The sequence below is a fragment of the Hypanus sabinus genome, chromosome 26 (genome assembly GCF_030144855.1).
Source record: "Hypanus sabinus isolate sHypSab1 chromosome 26, sHypSab1.hap1, whole genome shotgun sequence".
NCBI classification, from domain to species: domain Eukaryota; kingdom Metazoa; phylum Chordata; class Chondrichthyes; order Myliobatiformes; family Dasyatidae; genus Hypanus; species Hypanus sabinus.
Genome location: NC_082731.1, coordinates 32714966 through 32738508, shown reverse-complemented (window position 1 = coordinate 32738508; position 23543 = coordinate 32714966). Strand labels below are relative to the sequence as shown.

Below are 23543 nucleotides of genomic sequence, written 5' to 3'. Positions count from 1 at the left end.
GAAGTCGGCAATGATGGGGAACAGTGCAGACTCTTACAGCTCAAAGTGCGGTGTACTAGTGAAGAGAATTGAAATGGCCAGGGCTCGGTGTTGTGTAAAATGGAGATGATTGAGTATCAGGAGGAATGGCACTGAAGAACACTTTCTTCTGCAGCAGTGAATTGTTTAGTGAAAGCAATTCAGGATTAATAAAAGGGTTAATTGGTAAGCAAAAGAGTTGCATCCAGAGAGACTAGATAGAGAGGTTGAGAAGGGTTAGGCCATGGGTTGGAAGGAAGTTAAAGGTTATCAAATGGGTTGACTATTAGAGTCAACTACATGAGGGTCAAGGTTATGGTTGTGGATGGGAACAAGAGAAGTTGGAATGGAAGGGAAAATGATTTTGGATTGTCTATCATTTGATCAACAACCAACAATCCAAACCCAATTCTCCCTACTCAGCCCCTTTCTCCACCCCCACATCCCCCACTTCCTCTTGATCCTATCCACAACTGTAGTGAACAAATTGATGGTTTCAAAACTGGATGAGTGGAAGATGTGACAGAAGATGTGATCCTGTGATCCATGAACCTAGTCAGGTGGCAGATTTCATGGTGAGTGAGTAATTCAGAAACGGTGACCTCAATTCCATAACCTTTAGCATAGCCATGGACTGGAATAGGAGCAGACAGTGTGGAAGGTATTTAATTGGGCAGTTGAATTATAAAGCATTTGGAAGGAACTTGAGAAGTGTACAATGGATGAGTTGAAATTGCTTAGGGTGCACGTGCATGGGGCTCTGGATAGGTTTGTCCATTGAGGCTGGGAAAAGATGGTAAGTACAATTGACTCATACTGGAGAATGAAGAAGTGATAGAGAGGAGCTACCAGGGCAGTAACCACCACTAGCTTGCAGGAGATGGGTAATGTAACTGGGCGACTGTCAGGAAAAGGAGGGGAAACGCACAACCGGTGCGGAGTACACCTGTGGCCATTCCCTTCAATAGTTAGTATTGAGGGGGACAACCTACTAGAGGGGGGGAGGAGGTGAGCCACAGTGACCAGGTCTCTGGCACTGAGTTTGGTGCTGTGGCTCAGAAGAGCAGAGAGGTGAAGAGGACTGCAGTGATGATAGGAGATTCTTTAGTCAGAGGAACAGAGATGGGGTTCTGTGGGCACGATAGAGACACCCAGATGTAATGTTTCCTCCCTGGTGCCGTGACCAGGATGTCTCAGGTCTTGTCCATGGCATTCTCAAGGTTGAGGGTGAGCAGCCAGAAGTCTTGGTACATATTGGCACCAATGACATAGGTAGACAAGGTGAGGAGGTCCTAAAGATGGATTTTAGGGAGCTAGGTAAAAAGCTGAGAAGCAGGACCTCCAGAGTAGTAACCTCTGGTTTGCTGTCTGTGCCACGTGTTAGTGAGGGTAGGAACAGTAAGATTTCACAGGTGAATGCATGACTGAGGAACTGGTACATGGGGCAAGGGTCAGATTTGTGGATCATTAAGATCTCTTCTGGGGAAGTTATGACCTATACAAAAGGGATAGGTTACACCTGAATCCGAGGGGGTCCAATATCCTTTTAGGCAGGTTAGCTAGAGTTGTTCGGGTGGAAGATCCAGGTGTCAGGGGTCATGAACTGTGTGAAGTGGGTACCATTACTAGGGAGAAGGTTCTTGGGAGACTGAAAGTATGAAGGTAGATAAGTCACTTGGACCAGATGGTGTACACCACAGGGTTCTGAAAGAGATGATTAAAGAGATTGTGATGATCTTTCAAAATTCACTAGATTCTGGAATGGCTCCAGAAGACTGGAAAATTGTAAATGTCACTCCACTCTTCAAGCAGGGAGAGAGACAGAAGAAAGGACATTATAAGCCAGTTAGTCTGACCTTAGTGGTTGGGTAGATGTTGGAGTCAATTGTTAAGGATGTGCGTTCAGGGTGCTTGAAGTCACATGGTAAAATAAATCGTAGTCAGCATGGTTTCCTCGAGGGAAAATATTCCCTGGCAGATCTGTTGGAATTCTTTGAAGAAGTAACAAGCAGGATAGACAGAAGAGATTTGATTGATGTTTTGTACTTGGATTTTCAGAAGGCCCTTGACAGGGTGCCACACATGAGACTGCTTAACAAGCTACAAGCTCATGGCATTACAGGAAAGATTTTAGCTTGGATAAAATGAATAAAGCAGTGGCTGATTGGCAGCAGGCAAAGAGTGGGAATAAAGGGAGTCTTTTCTGGTTGGCTGCTTGTGACAAGTGACAGGGATCACTGTTGGGACCGATTCGTTTTACATTATATGTCATTTATTTGCATGATGGAATTGATGGCTTTGTTGCAAAGTTTTTTTGATGATACAAAGATAGGTGAAGAGGCAGGTAGTTTCGAGGAAGTGGAGAGGCTGCAGAAGGACTTGTACAGATTAGGAGAATGGGCAAAGAGTGGCAGATGGAGTACAGTATTGGGAAGTGTACAGTCATGCACTTTGGTAGAAGAAATGAAAGATTTCTAAGACCATTTTCTAAATGGAGAGAAAATATAAAAATCTGAGGTGCAAAGGGATCTGAGAGTCCTTGTGCAGGATTCCCTAAAGGTTAATTTGCAGGTTGAGTCTGTGGTGTGGAAGGCAAATGAATGCTAACATTTCAAGAGGACTAGAATATAAAAGCAGGGATGTAATGTTGAGACTTTATAAAGCACTGATGAGACCTCACTTAGAGCATTGTGAGCAGTCTTGGACCCCTTAGACCCTGGAGAAGGGTTCAAAGGTGGTTCACGAAAATGATTCCAGGATTAAATGGCTTGTCATATGAAGACCATTTGATGGTTCTGGGCCTGAATTCACTGGAATTCAGCAGAATGAGGGGTGACCTAAATGAAACCTATTGAATGGTGAAAGGTCTTGATAGCGTGGATGTGGAGAGGATGTTTCCAATGGTGGAAAGTCTAAGATCAGAAGACACTGCCTCAGGATAAAGGGGCATTCTTTGAGAATGGAGATGAGGAGGAAGTTTTCACCCAGAGAGCGGTGGACCTGTGGAATTCATTGCCATAGGCAGCTGTGGAGGCCAAGTCTTTAAGGCAGTGGTTGATAAATTCTTGATTAGTCAGGGCATGAAGGGATATGGGGAGAAGGCAGGAGACTGGGGCTAGGAGGATAAAATGGATCAGCCATGATGAAATGATGGAGCAGACTCGATGGGCCAAATGGCCTAATTCTGCTCCTGTGTCTTATGGTCGAGCTTCAGTTGACCCATCACTGAACTGCTCCCATTACATATGGACTCACTCTCAAGAAATCTTCATCTCATATTGTCAATATTTATTGCTGATTAATTTATTATTATTGTTGTTGGGTTTTTTTTTCCTTTTGTATTTGCACAGTTTTTTGTCTTTTGCCCACCAGCTGTCCTCCCTGTTGGTGTGGTTTTTCATCTTTGATTCTGTTATGGTCATTAAGTGTGTGCACTAGAAAATGAATATACTTTGATAATACATCTACTTTGAAATTTTGAGGTGTATTAACTATGAGAAGTGGGACATCTATTCAAGAAGAAGGAAGCATACTTGAAGTGTAGAAAGCAAGAATCAAACAGGACTCTTCAGAGTTTTAAAGTAGCCAGGAATGATCTTAAGAAGGGTCTTAGGAGAACTAGAAGGGGATATGAGAAGGCATTGGTGAGTAAGATTAAGAAAAAGCCCAAGGCATTTTAGACATACCTGTATGTGAAAATCAGAAGGATGACTTGGGTGAGGGTAGGACCAAGGGTAGGGATAAGAGAGGAAATATGCCTGGAATCCAAGATGTTAGGGGATGCCCTTAATGAATATTTTTCTTCAGTATTCACCGGTGAAAGGGATCTTAAGACTATAGGCTAATATGTTAGAACAAGTTACCGTTAAGAAAGAGGATGTGCTGGAAATTTTGAAAAGCACTAGGATCTGGGACTGATGAGATCTACCCCAGATTACTACGGGAGATGAGAGAAGAGATTGCTGCTCCTTTGGCAATGATCTTTGTGTTTTCACAGGCCAGAGGAATTGCACCAGAAGACAGAAGATGGCACATGTTATCCCTTTGGCTGTATGGATTCAGAATTTGCTTGCACATAGAAGGCAGAGGGGGGTTGTAGATGGAGTGTATTCTGCTTGGAGGTCTGCGACTGGTGATGTTCCTCAGGGGTCTGTTTTATAAACCCTGCTCTTTGTGTTTTTTATAAATATGTTAGTTAAGGAAGTGGAAGTGTACGTTAGTAAGTTTGCAGATGGTGTTGTAGATAGTGTAAAAGGCTACAACAGGACATTGATAGGATGCGGAGATGGACTGAGAGGGTAGCAAATGGATTTCAAACCGTAAAAGTGTGAAGAGATTCATTCTGGAAGGTCAAACTTTCAAGAGTACACGGTAGGATTTTTAGCAGTGTTAAGCAATAGAGGGATGTTGAGGTCCTCATCCACGGGTCCCTCAAAGATAATAGGGTGGTTAAAAAGAAATGTGGTGTTTTGGTCATTGTGAGTTGTGAGGTAATGTTGAAACTTTATAAAACTGATAATACCACACTTGTGTTCAGTTCAAGTCGCCTTATTATAAGAAGGATGTGGAAACTTTAGAGAGGGTGCATAGGAGATTTACCAAGATGCTGTCTGGATTAGAGAGCATGTCTTATGAGGAAAGGTAGAGTAGGTTAGGGATTTTCTTTTTGAAATGAAAGAGGGTGAGATGTGACTTGATAGAGGTGTATAAGATGATAAAAAGCATAGATGGAATGGACAACAAATGCCTTTTTCCCAGGGCAGCAGTGGCTAATATGAGAGGACATAATTTTAAGATGATGGGAGGGAATTATGGAGTGGAAGTCAGAGGTTTAATCACGCAGATACTGACAAGTGCATGAAATGCACTGCCGGGGTGGTAGAAGAGACAAATGTATTATGATCATTTAAAAGACTCCTAGGTACATGAAAATATAATTGTAAGGCTATGTGGGAGGGAAGTTAAATTGATCTTGGATTAGGTTAAAAAGTTGGCACAACATCGTGGGCGGAAGGAGCTGTGCTGTCTGTGTTCTGGAAGGAAAGCACTGGTTTGGCAAATTGACGAGTGTGCAGAAGCTACAGGTTAGTGGGTGTGGGTTGTTACCATGTGGTGGGAAGCCAATGGAGACCAGTGAAAACAGATAACTTTAAAGAAGCTTAACTGAGATGATTTCCACTTGTTGACGTGTGAACTGCTCAGCGGCTTGCCTTTAAGCAATGCAGTCCTCACAAGCATTGTCCAGTTGGAATTGAATCATGTCAAAAAACATTGCATCATACAATATAGAATTTGGCCCTTCTGCTCACTTGGTTTCCAATGTCCATTCAGTTCCTCTCTACGCTAATCCCATTTCTAACATTCTGAGCCTTTGATGCCATGGTGTTTTCAAATACTCATCTATATATTTACATTATTGAATTGACTTTATTTCTCATATCCTTCACATACATGAGGAGTAAAAATCTTTACGTTACATCTCCATCTAAGTGTACTCACAGTAATTTATAATAATAAATAGAGAATATAACATAGAAATACACTCAAATCAGCATGAGTTCATCAGTCTGATGGCCTGGTGGAAGAAGCTGTCCCAGAGCCTGTTTGTCCTGGCTTTTATGCTGCGGTACCGTTTCCCGGATGGTAGCAGCTGGAATAGATTGTGGTTGGGGTGACTCAGATCTTCATTGATCCTTCGGGCCCTTTGTTCATACCTTTCTTTACAAATGTCCTGAATCATGGGAAGTTCACAACTACAGATACGCTAGGCTGTCCACACCACTCTCTGCAGAGTCCTGCGATTAAGGTAGGTACAGTTCCCATACCAGGCAGTGATGCAGCCAGTCAAGATGCTCTCAATTGTGCCCCTGTAGAAATTTCTTAGGATTTGGGTGCCAATACCAAACTTCCTCAACTATCTGAGGTGAAAGAGGCACTGTTGTGCCTTTTTCACCACACAGCTGGTATATAGAGACCACGTGAGGTCCTCGGTGATGTGGATGCCGAAGAACTTAAAGCTGTTCACCCTCTCAACCCCAGATCCATTGATGTCAATAGGGGTTACCCCATCTCCATTTCTCCTGTAATTCACAACCAGCTCCTTTGTTTTTGCAACATTGAGGGAGAGGGTGTTTTCTTGACACCACTGTGTCAGAGAGATGATTTCTTCCCTGTAGGGCACCTCGTTATTGTTTGAGATTAGCCCAATCAATGTAGCGCTGTTGGCAAATTTAGTTAGCATTATGTGAGTGTATCTCCCCCCACTACCCTTTCTGACAATTCATTTCAGATGTTGAACACCTGGGTGAGAAAAGATCTTCAGGACCTCTTTAAATTTCCCTCCCCTTACCAAACCTATTCCCTATGGTTCTGGAGAAAAGCAGGGTCCATTATATTTCATATAATTCATTGTGGTCCTTCTCAACTTTCTCTAGTCCTCACTGCCATCTGATTCCTAAATGGACTTTGAACCCATGAACACTACCTCACTTTTTTAACATATTATTTCTGTTTTTGCACTATTTTAAATTTAACTATCTAATGTACATATATATGCTTATTGTAATTTATCTACTTATTTTTTTCCATAATACCATGCAGTTTACTGGTGCTGCTAAGTTAACAAACTCCACGGCATATGTCGATATTAAACCTGATTTTGGTGACTTTGTGTCACCCAAATTCCCAAATTTGTCTTGCTCTGTGAGGATCACATGAAGATGCATGGATGTAAGGCTGAGAAATTAAAATTTCTTTCTGTTAGGACATGCTTGCTCTGATATCTGCACATACAGATACAATTCTGTTTCTTTTTTTAAAAAAAGTGATAATTTGGAAAACAATTGGAGGTTCAAAGGTAGATAATTAATGATATAAATATCAAGTTAACAATGGGTCTTGGTATCAACATTGCTCCCTCAGCAAAGTGGGGTGTGCAATAAGTGCTGGTCAGGTATATTAGCCTTCAGCAGAGATAAAAAAAAAATATATTTTTGGATGAATATGATAAAGGATAGGTGAATTTATCACTGAGTAATAACAGTACTTTCAGTTATTGATCAACTTCTTAAGAATAAACTTCTAATTAGTTTAAAACCTGGGTGTTGCTAGCAAAACCAGAGTTTGTTAATATCCTCGATTGCCCACAAGGTGCCTTCTTGAACCACCGCAGTCCTTCTGATGAAGTGTAAAGTAAACCATAATAATGGAAGAGCTACACACTTCCGGTGATATTAAATCTGATTCTGAGCCTGATGGTTGAAGGGTAATAACTACTCCAGAACCTGGCAGTATGTGACCTAAGGTTCCTATATCTTCTTCCTGATGGTGGTAGTGAGAAGAGAGCTTGGCCTGGATGGTGGGGGTCCATAATGATGCTTTCTTGTGGCAGCACTTTTTGTGGATATGCTCAATAATGGGGAGGGCTTTTCCTGTGATGAATTGGGCTGTATTCTCCCCTTTTGCAGGTTTTTCAGTTCTAGAGCATGTTTGACAACTTCAATAGGTTTCAATAGGTACATTTAATGTCAGAGAAATGTATACAATATAGATCCTGAAATTCTTTCTCTTTGCAAACATCCATGAAAACAGAGGAGTTCCCCAAAGAATGAATGACAGTTATATGTTAGAACCCCCCCCCCCAGTTCCCCCACCGAGCACTCAAGTATGCAACAAAGCATCAATAATGACACAGACTTGCAGTACCCCAAAGACTACTCATTCACCTGGTAATTTGACATACCACAGACTCTCTCTTTCCCTAATAAGGAAAAAGAGATGTCCCCATTTGACAGTGAGGGGGAGACATAACAAATAACTCACTGATTTACCATGTTAAAAATCTGTTGCACTGCTTTTTCCAAGCTCTGTGCCCAAAGAACTCTGGTCTCTGGGCATACTGTCAGCAGCCAGGTCGCTGCCTACGATTTTCCGTCTCCCATGGTGCACCAAGCAGCGGCACTGACCTCGAATCCATGCAGCTTCAGAGCCACGAAAATCCGGTACCCTGAAGTCGCACTAGTCTTCTAGGCCGCATCCTTAGTTTACCGAAAAGCAGCCAGTTGTGAGACCCCGAGAGCGGGTCCCATTCCTACAAAGAACTGAAGTCAGCGTATAACTCCAGGTCAGGGTCTTCAAAAGAACCCTGAAAGGGAAAAATAGAGATATTAAAGATATAAATAAAGTTGTTTCAGAAGATACAAGCAAAGGAGTTTCTGTTAGGTGCCATCACCCTCCTAAGCTCCACCCTCTCAGATTTGTGACAAATATTGCTGATTTGCTACGACAGTATGATAAATTGCTTATAGATTTTTTTTAATACAACATTCTCTTTTTTCTTTGATAGGATGATGAGGTAGTTCTTCAATGTACCACAACCATTGTCAAATCACAAATTAAGCTCTGCCTTGCTGCTGAAGGATTTGGAAATCGACTCTGTTTCCTTGAAGCAACATCAAATGCGAAGGTATTTTACTTTATGTAATTCTTGACCCGAAATTTTCTCCAGTATTGAGCATGCCTATAACAGAGTAGTTAATGTGTGTTTTGAGGAGATTTTTATTGTTCAGCTACTTTATCCTGATACTTTACCTTTGCATTAATGAATTTATCAAATCATACTATTCTGAGTTCTAGAATCATAGTGTCATGGAAAAGTACAACACAGAAATGGGCCTTTTGGCCCATCTAGTATGTGCTGAACCATTTAAACTGCCTACTCCAATTGACCTGTACCTGGACCACAGCCCTTCATAAACCTTTCATCCATGTACTGATCCAAACTTCTGTTAAACATTGAAATCAAGCTCATGTTCACCACTGGCAGCTCACTCTTACGACCCTCTGAGTGAAGATGTTTTCCCTCATTTTGCACTTAAACATTTCACCTTTCACCCTTAACCCATGACCTCTAGTTGTAGTCTCACCCAACCCTAGTGGAAAAAGCCTGCTTGCATCTACCCTATCTATACCCCTCATAATTTTATATACTTCTGTCAAATCTCCACTCAGTCTAAAAATGGTCCAAAGAATGAAGTCCTAATCTATTCAATGTTTTCTTATAATTCGGGGCCTCCAGTCCTGGCAACATCCTTGCAAATTTTCTCTGTACTCAGTACTTTGATTTATGAAGGCCAATGTGTCAAAAGCTTTCTTTATGACCCTGTCTCCCTTTGCTGCCACTTTCAATGAATTATTGACCTGGATTCCAATATGCTTTTGTTTGACTGCACTCCTCTCTGTCCTACCATTCATTGTGTAAGGCCTACATCGACTGGACCTTTCAAGGTGCAACACTTCATACTGCGTTAAATTACATCTGCCATTTTTCAGCCCATTTTCCAGCCATCTTTGTATCATTCACAGGCTTGGCCACTGTGGTAAACTATGTGTATACCTGTCTGGACATGCCCCTCTGCTAACGGCTCCTGTGGCTCCTCCCACAGGCCCCTGTATAAAGGCGATTGGAGGCACTGTTCCTCCCTCAGTCTCCAAGATATCGTGGTCACGTTTGCAGCTAATAAAAGCCTATCTTTTGCCTCCCGTCTCCGAGAGTTATTGATGGTGCATCAGCCACAAAGCCATCAATTCCTTCATTGAAATCATTGACATATACCGTGAAAAGAAGAGGTTCCAATATCAACCCCTGCAAAACATCACTGGTCACCGGTAGCCAACCAGAAAAGCCCCTTTTATTCCCATTCTTTTCCACATGCCGGTCAACCAATCTTGTATCTAAGTTATTATCTTTCTTGTAATACCATAGGCTGTTTTTTTTTTTAGCAGCCTATTGTCTTTGATCTACTTTTTCATGAGCCTCCAAGTACCCTGAAACTTCATCTTTAATACGGGCTCCAACATCTTCTCAACCACTGAAGTCAGGCTAACTGGCCCAAAGTTTCCCTCACTTCTTAAAGAGTGGAGTGATATTTGAAATTTCCCACTAATTTTTACTATATTTGCTCTTTTACTTTTATTCTGACTTTGACTTCCCTTGTCAGCCACGGTTGCCCCATTCTTCCATTAGAATACTACTTCTTCTTTGGGAGGCATCTATCCTGCACCTACCAGATTGCTCCCAGAAACTCTGGCCATTGCTGTTCTGCCAAGTTCACTGCTACTGTCCCCTTCCAATCAACTTTGGCCAGTTCCACTCTCATCCCTTTGTAATTTCCTTATTATATGCCTTTTCTATTTCCAATTGTAATTTGTACTACACATCCTGACTTCTGTTCAAAGGCCTGTACTTACTTAACTCCCAGAAGGGTCCTTTTACCCTTGAGGTTTCTTAATTCTACCAACAAGGATCTTACATCTTCCGATCCTACAGCATGTCACCTCTTTCTAAGGATTTGATATCACTTTTTACGAGCAGAGACTCCCTTTGACTATGTGTATCTTTTCGAAACAATACGTATCCTTAAATGTCAAGCTCCCAACTATGATTTTCTTTCAGCCACAATATAGTGAAGCCCACAATGTTAGTCCTGCCAACCTCTAACTGCACTACAAGATCATCTTCCTTATTCCATATACTGTATACATTCAAATATATCACCATCTGTCCTATATACAATTCCTTTTTCAATTTTGCCCCCATGTTACGCTTCAAATCAACCCACTCACTGCAATCTTGCCTTACCATCTGCCTGTTCTTCGCAAGCTCACTACTAATTACCCCATCCTCAGCCTTATCACTCCAGTTCCCTTGTAGGTCATTCCACCATCGCCCCTACCCCACCAACAGTATCCAAAGTGGTATGCATATTATTGAGCGGAATGGCCATAGGACTACCTGCCTCCTATAACTTTGGTGTGATACCTTCCTATATCTTCTATCTATCACCTCGTCATTCTCCCGTATAAGCTGAAGGTCATTGAGCTGTAGCTCTAAGTCCTGAGTATAGTCTCTAAGGAGCTGCAGATTGATGGACTTCAAGCAGATGTAGTTATCAGAGAGACTTCGCACTCCTCACATGAAGAACGTACCACTAACTCTGCACCCATTCTCACCGCACTAGCTATATACTAACAGACAAAGGAAGATAAAAGCTTACCAGAAAACTACCTTGGCCTTACTGCCAAAGCCTGACCACTCTAACACTTCAACAATGGCCACTCTAGTTACACCTTGCTTCTTTTTATTGGTCTTTGCCAAGTGCCTAATGGATATTTATGATTGAAGCCTACTACAAAGTTCTGAAAGGCCCTGAGCTCTTTTTAAACCTCATGCCACCTCAGCCAAACAAGTGAGTGCTCGCGATGATTCAAGCCCACTTGTTGTATCAGTGGTGGAGGAAATGAGTACTTCTTTGTCCTAGATAGTGTTGAGCTCTTTAAGACAATAAAACGTGATTGAGAATGAGTGTTGTGGGAGAGTTGTTGCTGTTATGGAGTTCAGAGTAATACAGTACGGAAGCAGGCTCCTTGACTCAACTCGTCCACTTAAGCTATCTGTCCATCTGTCCGTGTTTGACTGCATGTTTCTGAACCTTTCCTATCCATATGCCTGTTATTGTACCTGTGTCAACTGCTTTCTCTCCAGCTCATTCCATATATGCACCAGGTTCTGTATAAAGAAGTTGCACCATGATTCTTTTTCAAATCTTTCCTCTCGCACCTTAAGAACTATGCTTTCTACTTTTGGTTCTTTTTATTCCGAAGTCATATGGTTAGTAGGGGTTAGTAAGTTGTGGGCATGCTATGTTGGCACAAAAACATGGCACACTTGTGACCTGCTCCCAGCACATCCTCAGAGCATTTCACTGTATATTTTGATACACATGGAAAATAAAGCTAATCTTTATCTTTAATCTATGCTCCAAGGAATAAAGTCGTAGCCTGCCCAACTGGAGCTATCTCAGGCCCTCAAGTCCTGATAATTTTCTCGTAAATCTTCTTTGAACTCTTTCTTGCTTAATGACATCCCTCCTAAAACTACATAATAATCCAAGTGTGGCCTCACCAACATCTTGTACAAGAACTAGCATCCTAACTCTTGTACTCGGTGCCCTGACTGATGAAAGTCTACATGTTGAACGCCTTCTTCGCCACAAAAAATATTATATTCATCTTATAAAACTATTATAGAACAATTTTTGCATCTGTTCCAATTGAGGTTTTGATCAATGGTGACCCGTATCAGTACTCTGGGAGTTCACCATTGACCAATATCTCAATTGGAGCAGCTGCATAAATTATTGTGATCAGAAAGGCAGGAGAAAAGCCGAATATCTTGTGGTGTATAATCTACCTCCTGATACTTCAAATAATTTTTGCCACCTTGTAAGTCAAAGATGTGATAATGCTCTGTACCTGCCTAGAGGACCCTCTGCAATTTTTGCTCTGCAAGGTAAGGACTGGGGCACAGTCACTTTTGGAAGACAGAGAGGATCTTGCATAGGTCAAATGGATGAGTCTGTTTGTAGGTGAAGCAAAACTGGTGAGTGGAAGAGTTTTCTCAGAGCAGTACTACAGACCAGGGGTAGCATGTTCCTGTTAGATGAAGCGTAATGCTGTTATGTTTAGTGAAACCTTGCTGTCAAGAAGTATTGAGGCTTCGGTCAGGAAAAACAAAGCGTAAATTAGGTGTAGGACTACTCTCAAAAGGGAAATCAAGAAACAAAAAGAGGGCATGAGACAGATCTGATAGGCAAGGTTAAGGCAAATCCCAAGAGATTTCACGGGCATTTTAAGAGTAAAGTGGTGGCTAGGGAGAGAATAGGTTCCCTTGAAAATCAACATAGTCGTATGTATGTTGAGCCACAAGAATAGGATGAGAATTTTCAAGTACTTCTCATCAGTTTTAAATCTGGAGACTATCATGGATGTTAAGGAATTGAGGGAAGTGAGTTCTGATGTCTTGGACCATGTACAAACTATTGAGTATCGGTACCCTTAAAATTTATTAAGTTGAACATATCCCCAGGACTTGATCAAGCGCATCCTTGGACCTTTTAGGAAGCTCGAAAAGTAATTGTGGAGGTCCTTGCAGAGATAATTGCTTTATCAGTAGAATCTTGTACCTTTATTTAAAAAGGGCAACAAAGACAAGCCAGGAAACTATAGTTTGGTGAGTTTGACATCCAGTGATGGATAAATTACTTGAGGGGATGCATTGAAAAGGGCAAATCCGATTAATACAGATGGACAAGATGGATATGTTGGTCTAAAGTTCCCATATCTGAGTTGCAGTCTATGACTGCATGCCCACCTGATTTTATTGTCGATGGCATTTTCCATTAGTCTAATCATTGAGAGTGGAATAATTGAATAGCTAACACCTTTATTGGATTTACTTTGCTCTCTTGTAAGTATGTAGGCAATCTTTCAAAAAGTCAATAATTGTACTAGAACAGCTCGGTTCAATGCACAGGTAATTCTGGAGAGCTGGTCTTTAGATGTCTAGTCCCTTAGCCAATGTTTTCATTAATGTTGGGAATCACAACGGGAAGCTATAATGATGTAATATATTTTTATCATGCTATAATATCTCATTAAATACCTGTAATTGCATTGATAATGGAATGCAGAAATGTGCTCAGTCAAAATTATTATAGTGAAGAATTAATATTGCACACTTAATTTTAATTGAAGTGTCATATTCCAATTATAGCAGTAGAGTGAAGTAGGGATATGTTAGCTTATTGGCTGAGAAGTTACAGTAAATTGTTGTCATATACATGCATACGTGGTATAAATGTATATTATACCATGTAAAAATTAGCTTTTTACAGCAGCTACACAGTAACTGTTGACTTTTTGGAAGATTGCCCAACAAAAAGCAGGTCAAATCCAATAATGGTAACATAACTAAGATGACCAGAGCACCGCACACAAAATGCTGGAGGAACTCAGCAGGGCAGGCAGCATCAATGGAAACAAAGAAGCAGTTGACATATTTGCTTTCTCCAAGAAATAGCGTGGAATTGGGGGAATAGCTTTTTTATGCGAAGATTCATTGAAATCCTCTACCACAAAAGTTATGAATGCTTAATCATTATGTATGTTCAACGCTGTGAATAGTGAATTACTATTATGAGGGCTGTAGATCGGGTGGAATGAAGCTGGCTTTTTCCACTGAGGTTGGATGAGACTAGAACTAAAGGTCGTGGGTTAAGGGTTAAAGGTGAAATGTTTAAAGGGAACGAGGGGGAATTTCATCACTCAGAAGGTGATGAAAGTGTGGAATGAGCTGCCAGCAGAAGTGGTGGATGTGGATGTAATTTCAACATTTGAGAGAAATTTGGATGGGTACATGGATGGGAGGGGTATGGAGGGCTATGATTCAGATGCAGATTAACAGAAAAAGGCTGATTAATAGTTCGGCATGGGCTAGATGGGCCAAAGGGCCTGTTTCTGCGCTGTAGTGTTCTTCAGCTCTATGGCTGTGCTAGAGGGATTTGTGGTTTAAGTGATTGAACAGGAAAGTGGTTTAATCATAGGATGAAATAGCAGAACTGGCTTAAAGGGCAGTATCCTATTTCTTAAAGTTTCTGGTAATTTTTCGCGGCACTTTTAAGTCTGTAATTTTAATTATTGGTTAATTGAGTAATATGACCAACATAAAAATGTTTTATTTCAGATAAATTAATTTATATGAAGAACAGCATTGAATTTCCCTCCCTTCTGTACTTCCAGAATGTTCCTCCAGACCTTGCAATCTGCAGCTTTGTCCTGGAGCAGTCACTCTCTGTACGAGCTCTGCAGGAAATGCTGGCCAACACCGTTGAAAAGGGCAATGAGGTAAGTTGCGAAGTTGGATGAGATGGTTTAATTACAAATTCACTCTTTTTAATTCTATTGTCTTGATACAGGGGAAATACCTTGCATTGAATGAACCCCAATATGTCTTTCTAGATGTTTTTTAAAAGTTTTTATTATATCGATTGTGAAAAGCCATAGTGAAATGAAAATATTCACAAGGTATTGAAACAATTGACAAAGAGTCTGTGACATTTAAAGTTACAACATTAATTGTATCTTGTATAAGCAATTGAAATTTGCATTCTATCATAGATGAATAGTAGTTCTCTATATAATTTATTTGACTTTTTAAATATTTCAGTTTTATTTCATCTGTGATTGAAGTATCACAATAGTATGTGCACTGAAAATTGTGAGGCCCTCTTTTGATTGGTGTCGACCACGGATATTATGTCCTAGCTGTCTACATGATCACTCAAGCCAAAGCAGTATAACATGGAGAGCATCTGATGGCCATGCTGCGGGTTCCCCCTGTCCATACAGCTGATGAATCCGAAGGAATGACAGATACTGGTACAACTTGGCACCTGTGTCATCACGGGAGTTGCCCGAATGTATTGAACTCAAGATAGGACTGCCTTAGGGAGTCCAGCTCTGGGAACTTTCCTTGGGGTTTACTTCCGAAGCCTTCTCCATGAGTAGATATAGCCACAAAGCAGCAGAGGTTTGAGATTAAAGTTTTTCTTCTCCTGGGTAAGCGCCTAACAATGGCGGACCAACCCAATCTAAGAGAAACGATTGGTTTTAAAGTGCCAGTAGCCCAACTTTGCTTAGGAGTGGATCCGCTGGGCTTGGTAGCTAAGCCGCACACGAAGGCCAGGAGCTGGACTTTGTCGTCAGAGAGGCTGGTTGGGACGCATGCCATGGGGAGCATTTAATAGGCAGTGGGAGCTTATCCCCGCTACCTCACCCGGCTGTGACAACCTGTTATCATAGAATTACAAAACTCAGAATTACAAAATGAAGAATTTGTGGAGAGGTTTGCTGATTGGGAATCCCAGAGAACAGCTGTTGATGTCCAAATAGTGAAGTTAGCTCATTTAATTCTGGAAGATATCACTGTGCATTCTGAATTAAAAGAAAAATACTCCGACTTCAAAATAAAATCCTTATAGCTATGTATTTTGATATTAACAATGTATAAGTGAGAAGGATAGCCTGTTGTAATTAGAAGAGCTGAATTAGTATCAATGTTATGAATCTGTGACAACTATCGCATTGGATCATTATGTACATAGCAAAGGGCATTGAATTTGAATTATTTTCAGGATAGTGTATGTAACTTTAAAATGTTTTGCTTTATAGAGTCATTGATACAGCATGGAAATGGGACTATTGGCCCTCGGAGCAGCACTGACTATTACCTACCTGTTGACACAAATCTGATATGAATCTATTTTACATTTTTTCACATTCTTATCGACTCCCGCCATATTCTATCACTTATTAGGGGTAATGTATAGTGGCTAGTAACCTACCAGGCTGCCTGCCTCCCTGTGACTGTCTCTCTATGAATTTAAATGTTTAGTACGGCTATAACTTATTTATCCAACATTTGTTAATCTAATAGTTTCATTGGCTGGTACTCAAATATAGGAAGAAGCCTTGAACAAAGTGAAAGTTTACAAATTGTATGGGTTGAGTCGTAACTTTGATGTCTAATGAACGTGTATTAAAGTCACGGTGCATGTGGACTGTCATCTTTCACTTGCCATGTAACCACTTCTTTGACCTTAAATTCCAGTCTTTTTTATATTAGTGATGTGTGATTAGTCTGTAGCTCCCTTTTTTGTGTCTTTGTGCTTTCTTAAAGAATAGGGTTCCCTCTGATCTGTGGGAACTGTTCTTGCATCTATGGAATCCTGGAAGATAACAACCCTGTGCAACCAAAACCGTCACAGAAGTCATTAGGTTCTGTTGATTTTATTGGCTTTCATTGTCATTATTTAAAAATACAAATATGGAACAAATACAAATGGAGATTGCAGATTGAGGATGAATAATAGGGTTGTTGACTGTTACCTTCCCTTTTAACTGGGACTGCCATAATGCTTAGGGATTAGATAAGGCAGAACTTGTTAAGTTCTATCTGCAAACTCCCTTTTTTACTCCACATTTGTGCTTTTCTAAATTTTAAAATTAAAACATTTTCTAAAGCAAATTGTAGATGTTTCTTTGGGAAATGAGACTAGTCAAGTGGCTGAAGTGTCTATAGGAATAGTGATCACAATTCTATCAGTTTTAAAATAGATATGGCTACAGGTAGGGTGGTCCATGTGTCCTAAATTTGGACAAGGCATTTGATGGCATTTTACAGTAACTTGCAAAAGTTGAATGTGTGAGGCTGTTAGTAGGTAAAGGGACATTTGGCAAGTGGGAGACTTTTAAATGCGAAATAGGGAGCTTTCAGGGCCAACATGTTCCTGGTAAATGCCAAGGCTGGTAGGATTAGGCAACCCTGGCTGACAAGGAATATTGGGGCCCTGGTCAGGAAAAGAAGCGATATGCCAGATACTGGCAGCTGGAATCAAGTTAGTCCCTTGAGGAGCATAGAGGATGTAAGAATACACTTAGGAAGAAAATCAAGAGGGCAAAAAAGGGTCATGTGATATCCTTACAGGTAGATAAACAAGAATCATAAAATATTCCACAAGTAAATTTCAAGCAAAAGAGAGAATAGGTCACCTTAAGGTTCAGTGTGGTCTTCTGTTGGTGGAGACACAGAAGATGGGTGAGGTCACCCGTATAAATTTACCGTGGAAAAGTTTGTGGGAGCTTGGAAGTTCAGTAAAGTGAACAGCGATGTCCTGAAACATTTCAATATTATGGAAAGGGAAGGGTTGGTGGTCTTGCCATGCATAAAGGTGGATAAATCCCTAAGGCCCAACCACAAGTATTGCTGGATGCTGTGGGAAAGGGAAGAAATTCCTCAAATTCTAGCAGAGATTTTTTTTATCTTCCTTAGCCATAGGTGGCTAAAGTTGTGCCTTAATTTAAGGAGGACTGCAAAGACAATTGCAGATCAGTGAGCCATGCTTCAGTGATGGGTAAGTTACTGGGATTCTGAAAGACAGCATCTCCCTACTTTTGGTAAGGCATGGACTGAAACAGGATAGTCAGCATGGGAAATCATGTCTCACAGATGTGATTGAAGGGATTGATGCCGGCAGGACCTGAGGGGCAAGTTTGATGTGTATATGGAACAAGTTATCCCATTCTCCTGCCTTCTCCCTGTAATCTTTCATGGTTCAAGAATCTATCAAACTCTGTCTTAAATACACTCAATGATCTGGATGTGGCAATGAATTCCACATATTCACCACCCTTTGGCTAAAGATATTCCTCCTCACTTCCATTCTGAATGGATATCCCTCTATACTGAGGCTGTGCGCTCTGGTCCTAGACTTCCCCCACTATAGGAAACATCCTCTCCACATCATCCACTCTATTGAGGCCTTTCAACATTCAATAGGTTTTAATGAGATCCCCCACCCCCCCCCCCCATTACTCTGAATTCCAGTGAGTACAGGCTCAGAGTCATCAAATTCTCCTCATATGATAAATCTTTCAATCCTGTGTCATTTTCATCAACCTCCCTTGAACCCTTTCCAATGTCGGCACAACCTTTCTTAAATAAAGTGACAAAAACTTCTCACAATACTCCAAGTGAGGCCTCACCAGTGTCTTATAAAGCCTCAGCATCACATCCTTGCTTTTATATTCTAATCCTTTTGAGGTGAATGATAACATTGCATTTGCCTTCGTCACCACAGACTCAACCTGCATGTTAATCTTCAGGGACTCCTGCACAAGGACTGTCAAGTCCCTCTGCAGCTTGGATCTGTGAATTTTCTGCCCGATTAGAAAACGATCTTCACTTTTATTCCTTCTACCAAAGTCTATCATCTGACACAGATTTCCATCTGCCACTTCTTTGCCCCATTCTTCTAATCTGTGTAAGTTTTCCTACAGCCTCCCTGCTTCCTCAACACTACCTGCACCTCCACCTGTCTTTGTATCGTCGGCAAACTTGGCCACAAGGCCATCATTTTGTCATTCAAATCATCGTCATACAACGTAAAAATAAGTGGTGCCAATACAGACTCCTGTAGAACACCACTAGCCACGGGCAGCCGATGAGAAAGGCTCCTTTTATTCCCACTCAAAATGTTGGTGGAACACAGCAGGCCAGGCAGCATCTATAGGAAGATGCACTGTCGGCATTTCGGGCCGAGACCCTTCGTCAGGTCTGAGTCCGGACAAAGGGTCTTGGCCCAAAATGTAGACAGTGCTTCTCCCTCTGGATGCTGCCTGGCCTGCTGTGTTCCACCAGCATTTTGTGTGTGTTGCTTGAATTTCCAGCAAATGCAGATTTCCTCATGTTTGCTTTTATTCCCACTCTTTGCCTTCTGCCAATCCACTATTGCTTTATCCATAGCAGAATCTTCCCTGTAATACCATGTGCTCTTACCTTGTACCTTGTCAAAGGCCTTCTGAAAATCCAAGTACACATCATCCACCTTAAGGACCTTTGTCTATCCTGCTTGTTGCTTCTTCAAAGAATTCCGATAGATTTGTCAGGCAAGATTTTTCCCTTGAAGAAACCATACTGACTTTGGCCTATTTTGTCATGTGACTCCAACATCTTCCCAACCACTGAGGTTGGGCTCACTGGTCCATAGTTTCCTTTCTTCTACCTCCCTCCCTTCTTGAGAAGTGGAGTAACATTTGCAATTTTCCAGTTCTCCGAAACCACACCAGGATCTATTGATTCTTAAAAGATCATTGCTAGTGCCTCCATAATCTCTTCAGCTCCTTCTTTCAGAATCCTTGGGTGTAGTCTATTTGGCCCAGGTGACTTACCCACCTTAAAACCTTTCAAATTTCTAGTAATAGCAACTACACTCACTTCTGCCGCCTGACACTCTTGAACATCAGGCACACTGCTTGTATCTTCCGTAGTGAATACTGATGCAAAATACTTATTTCGCTAGTCCTCCATTTCCTTGTTCCCCCATTGCTACCTCTCCAGCGTCATTTTCCTGCAACCCAATATCTACTCTTGCCTCTCTTTTACTCTTTATATGAGTGAAAAAACTTTTGGTTTTTATTACTGGCTGGCCGACCTTCATATTTCACCTTTTCTCTCCTTATGGCTTTTTTTTATTTTCCACCTTCTGGTTTTTAAAAGCTTCTCAATCCTCTAACTTCCCACTAATTTTTGCTCTATGATCCAGATTAGCTGTTCTAAAAAGTCATCTTGTAGGCATTCTACAAATTCTATCTCTTAAGATCCAAAAATGAGCACAAACCTGATTTTTCCCAATCTACCTGCATATTGAAATTGCCTATGACTATCGTAATATTGCCCTCTTGACATGCATTTTAATCTCCCATTGAAATTTGTAGCCCACATTGGAGGTGTGTTTATCACTCCTATCAGAATCTTTTTACTCTTGCAGTTCTTTAACTCTGCTGAAAGCAATTCTACATCTTCCAGTCCTATGTTACCTCTTTCTAAGGATTTGATTTGATTTTTGCCAACAGAGCCACCCCACCCCCTCTGCCTACCTGCCTGTTCTTTTGATACAATGTGTATCCTTCAATATTAAGCTCCCAACTATAGATGCTGCCTGACTTGCTGAGTCTCTCCAGCATTTTGTGTGGGTTGCTCTTTACACAAATGCTGTCTGACCTGCTGAGTATTTGCACCATTTTCTGTTTGAGTAATTTTCTCTTTGCTTTTTTGTAATAATTTTAATACTCTGAATGTTTATAGATTACTAATTACCTATCATGTTTGTTGGTCTTATGTTATGCACGGTAGTATAGTAGTTAGCAGAATGCTAATATAGCCAACCTGCCTGTAACTATTTGTACATTCTCACCCTGGCTGTATGGGTTTCCTCCAGGTGCTCCAGTTTCCTCCTGGAGTCCGCAGGCATACATTAGTAGGTTAATTGGTCAGTGTACATTGTCCTGTGATGAGGCTGATGTTAAATAGGTGGTTTGCTGGTGGTGAGGCTCATAAAGCCTTTTCTGTGCTGTATCTCTAAATAAATAAAGATTAGCAGCATTTATTTTCTATATATGGACAAACCTTTGCAGTCAAATTATATCCACTTTTTAAATGACATTCACCTTATACAGGTACACACATCTTCTTCAGAGTGCATGGTGTGGCCTAAGATCAAAACGTACTTCTGCATTCCTTCAGTCATCGATCGATTACCCTGTTAAAGCAGTATATGGAGATATCTGACTTGACAAAAAAATACTGAGCAGATTAAATATAACACATTCCTTGCCCCTACGAAAACCCAGAAAACAATATGAATAGATTTTACAGTTCTTTGTTAAAATTTAGCATATGCTACGGACAGAATACCGAACAGACAAAACATTTTTTAAAGGTGATATTTTCAACTGAATTTTGAAATATCAAATATGTTATAAATATTACAAATATACAAAAGTACTAGATATCTTTGTGTGACATATTACTTGTGTATACTTGTTATTTGGATGTTTTACTGACTTTCACTGATGTACTTTTGGTTTCTGTGAGTAACTGAATGTTTTATCAGCAGAGAGATGTAACTGAATTTAAATTAGTTATTTTTTAACCTGAAATGTCTGAAATACCATAGTTTTTCTTAGAGAAGTCATAACTACAACCATGTATTGCTAACTAGAGTACATGTATGTTTTATGCATTGCCAGCTAAATTGTACAAAATATTTTATGAAGAGTTAGAAGTTAAAATATGTTGAGTCAACATTATCACATCCTTGAACAGCAGTTATCAGGAAACAAATCATTCTAATTTCCAGTGATTCACTGGTAGTCTGAAATACTCTATCGTGCCATTTACTGGATTTGTATTAATTAACTTTGAAACAGGTTTTTTTTAATCCCCTCTTGTCGTCAAAGTTGGTGTGTGTGTGTGTGTGTGTGGTTGTAGAGCGGTTACCTATCATGTGGGCAGAAAAGTCCAGAAAGAAGTGCAAATTGAAAATAATATACTTTTTTTTCTGCTTTTCATTTTATCCACAATGCAAGCCTCTTGATCTGGACAAATGGGTATGTTTGTGTGTCTGTACTACTCTGGCTTTGTTGCTGTGCCCCTAATTTAAACTATCTTAAATCCCTTCTGCAGGTGATTAGTCATCACTGCATGAGGTCTAACATCTTTCACTTCCTCATAAAGGCCCTGTTCATACCTTGCATTCGTTTTACCATAACATGTTATTTTCTTTTAAATTACTGTTTTCTCAGAATCAGCTGAGAACACTTTACATTGCCATTCTTTATACCTCTGCTTCTATTGAAGAAAACAATATCTTAGAATTAATAATCTACAAAGAACAGTTTCTGAATCAGAGCCTCACATTAATCTCCACATTATCTAGTTTTTGTTCAGATTTACTTACTTGCTCTTTTCTTAAACACTCGTTTCATTTTTCTTTATTTCTCATGACTTCCTCCTTCCAGGCAAAAGGTGCTTTACTGAGATTATGGAGAGCATGGGTCTACCGGGTAATGTACCATATCTGGTTAGAAGCATGGTTTCCTATAGGGATTCATTGTTTATTTTTTCCTCAAGATTTCCCCTAAGTCACTCTGTAGGGAAAGTCATTCGACATACAGTATTTCTCAGAGAAAGGAAGCTATTTTGCTTCACCTTTCCTCCGGAGGAAGTACTCGTGTTGGAAAATTTAGTGTCGTCTCAGGTTTGTCTAGGAATATTTAATAGATTTCGATTTGTGCGCCTGTAGCTCAACATTCTGGATTTTTGCATTCAATTCACATCTCAATCTGACTCTTGGGTGTTCATGTGTTACAGGTTTAAATCTGACTTGCAAGCTGTCCAGCTGGTAAAATGTCACATTTGAATAGGTACATTCTGTTTTCAGATTTTAGATTTTTTTTTTAATTTCAAAAATTATCTTTAGGATAAAATGCTTTCATTTTGCTCTTCAACTTATTTTGTCTCTCCTTTTCAAAACATTGGCTATTTAGTGCCAAAACTCCCATGTCATAAATCAGTGATTCTTTTTTGCATTTTTAGTTCTGGAGAATCGGGGTCCTTCTGATAAAACGGAACATTTCTTAATACACAGAATGAGTAGTTGACCAGCAGTGTGTAATATCATGAAGCAGAATCAGGGAAAATTTACCACGTGGAAGGGGACTTGGCGCCTATTACATCCCTGCTGATCTAAAAGAGTGCCCAGACTTTTCATTTGATATTTGGAAGAATAAGATTGAGCTAAGTAATTATACTTGGAGATGTAGGTTTTCCATGTGAGTTGCTGAAGTTCGGGATAAGGACTCCACAAGCACCCTTCACTGTTTAGTAAGATCGCAGGTGGTCTTCACTTTCCTTTCCTATCCCTATTTCTGTTGATTCTCCTTTGTTTCAAAAATGTATTGATCAGTGACAGAATTCCTGATGATGTCTAACATTTGCTCTTCTAAACCTTAAAGAGTAAAGATCCGTTCATCATAAAGTCACCTTATCCAGGAATTCAAAGAAGTTAAAGTAAATTAAATTGATATTTTATTTGTTGCTAGTATCCACTTCAATGTAGTTTCTCTCTTCATATCATTTATCTGGTCATACAGAAGGCAAATGGAACATTGGCCCTTATTTGCAAAGAAAAAGAATACATTTCTCTGATATTAAATGTGCCTTTTGAAACCTTTTCCAACGGGGTTGGAGTATATAAGAAGGAAAGTCCTGCAAGTTCACAAGGCAC

At 40.3% G+C, this 23543-nt stretch overlaps 1 protein-coding gene across 1 annotated transcript in view; it reads left to right on the top strand.

Annotated features, from left to right (window-relative positions):
- The first annotated feature begins 7991 nt into the window (after positions 1-7991).
- LOC132381739 (ryanodine receptor 1-like) overlaps positions 7992-23543 on the top strand; it is a 500293-nt gene continuing 484741 nt past the window's right edge. The window contains exons 1-4 of the mRNA XM_059951310.1: positions 7992-8018; positions 8363-8482; positions 14656-14760; positions 21844-21864. Coding sequence (XP_059807293.1) covers positions 7992-8018; positions 8363-8482; positions 14656-14760; positions 21844-21864 — 273 coding nt within the window. The remainder of the gene's footprint in view (positions 8019-8362; positions 8483-14655; positions 14761-21843; positions 21865-23543) is intronic.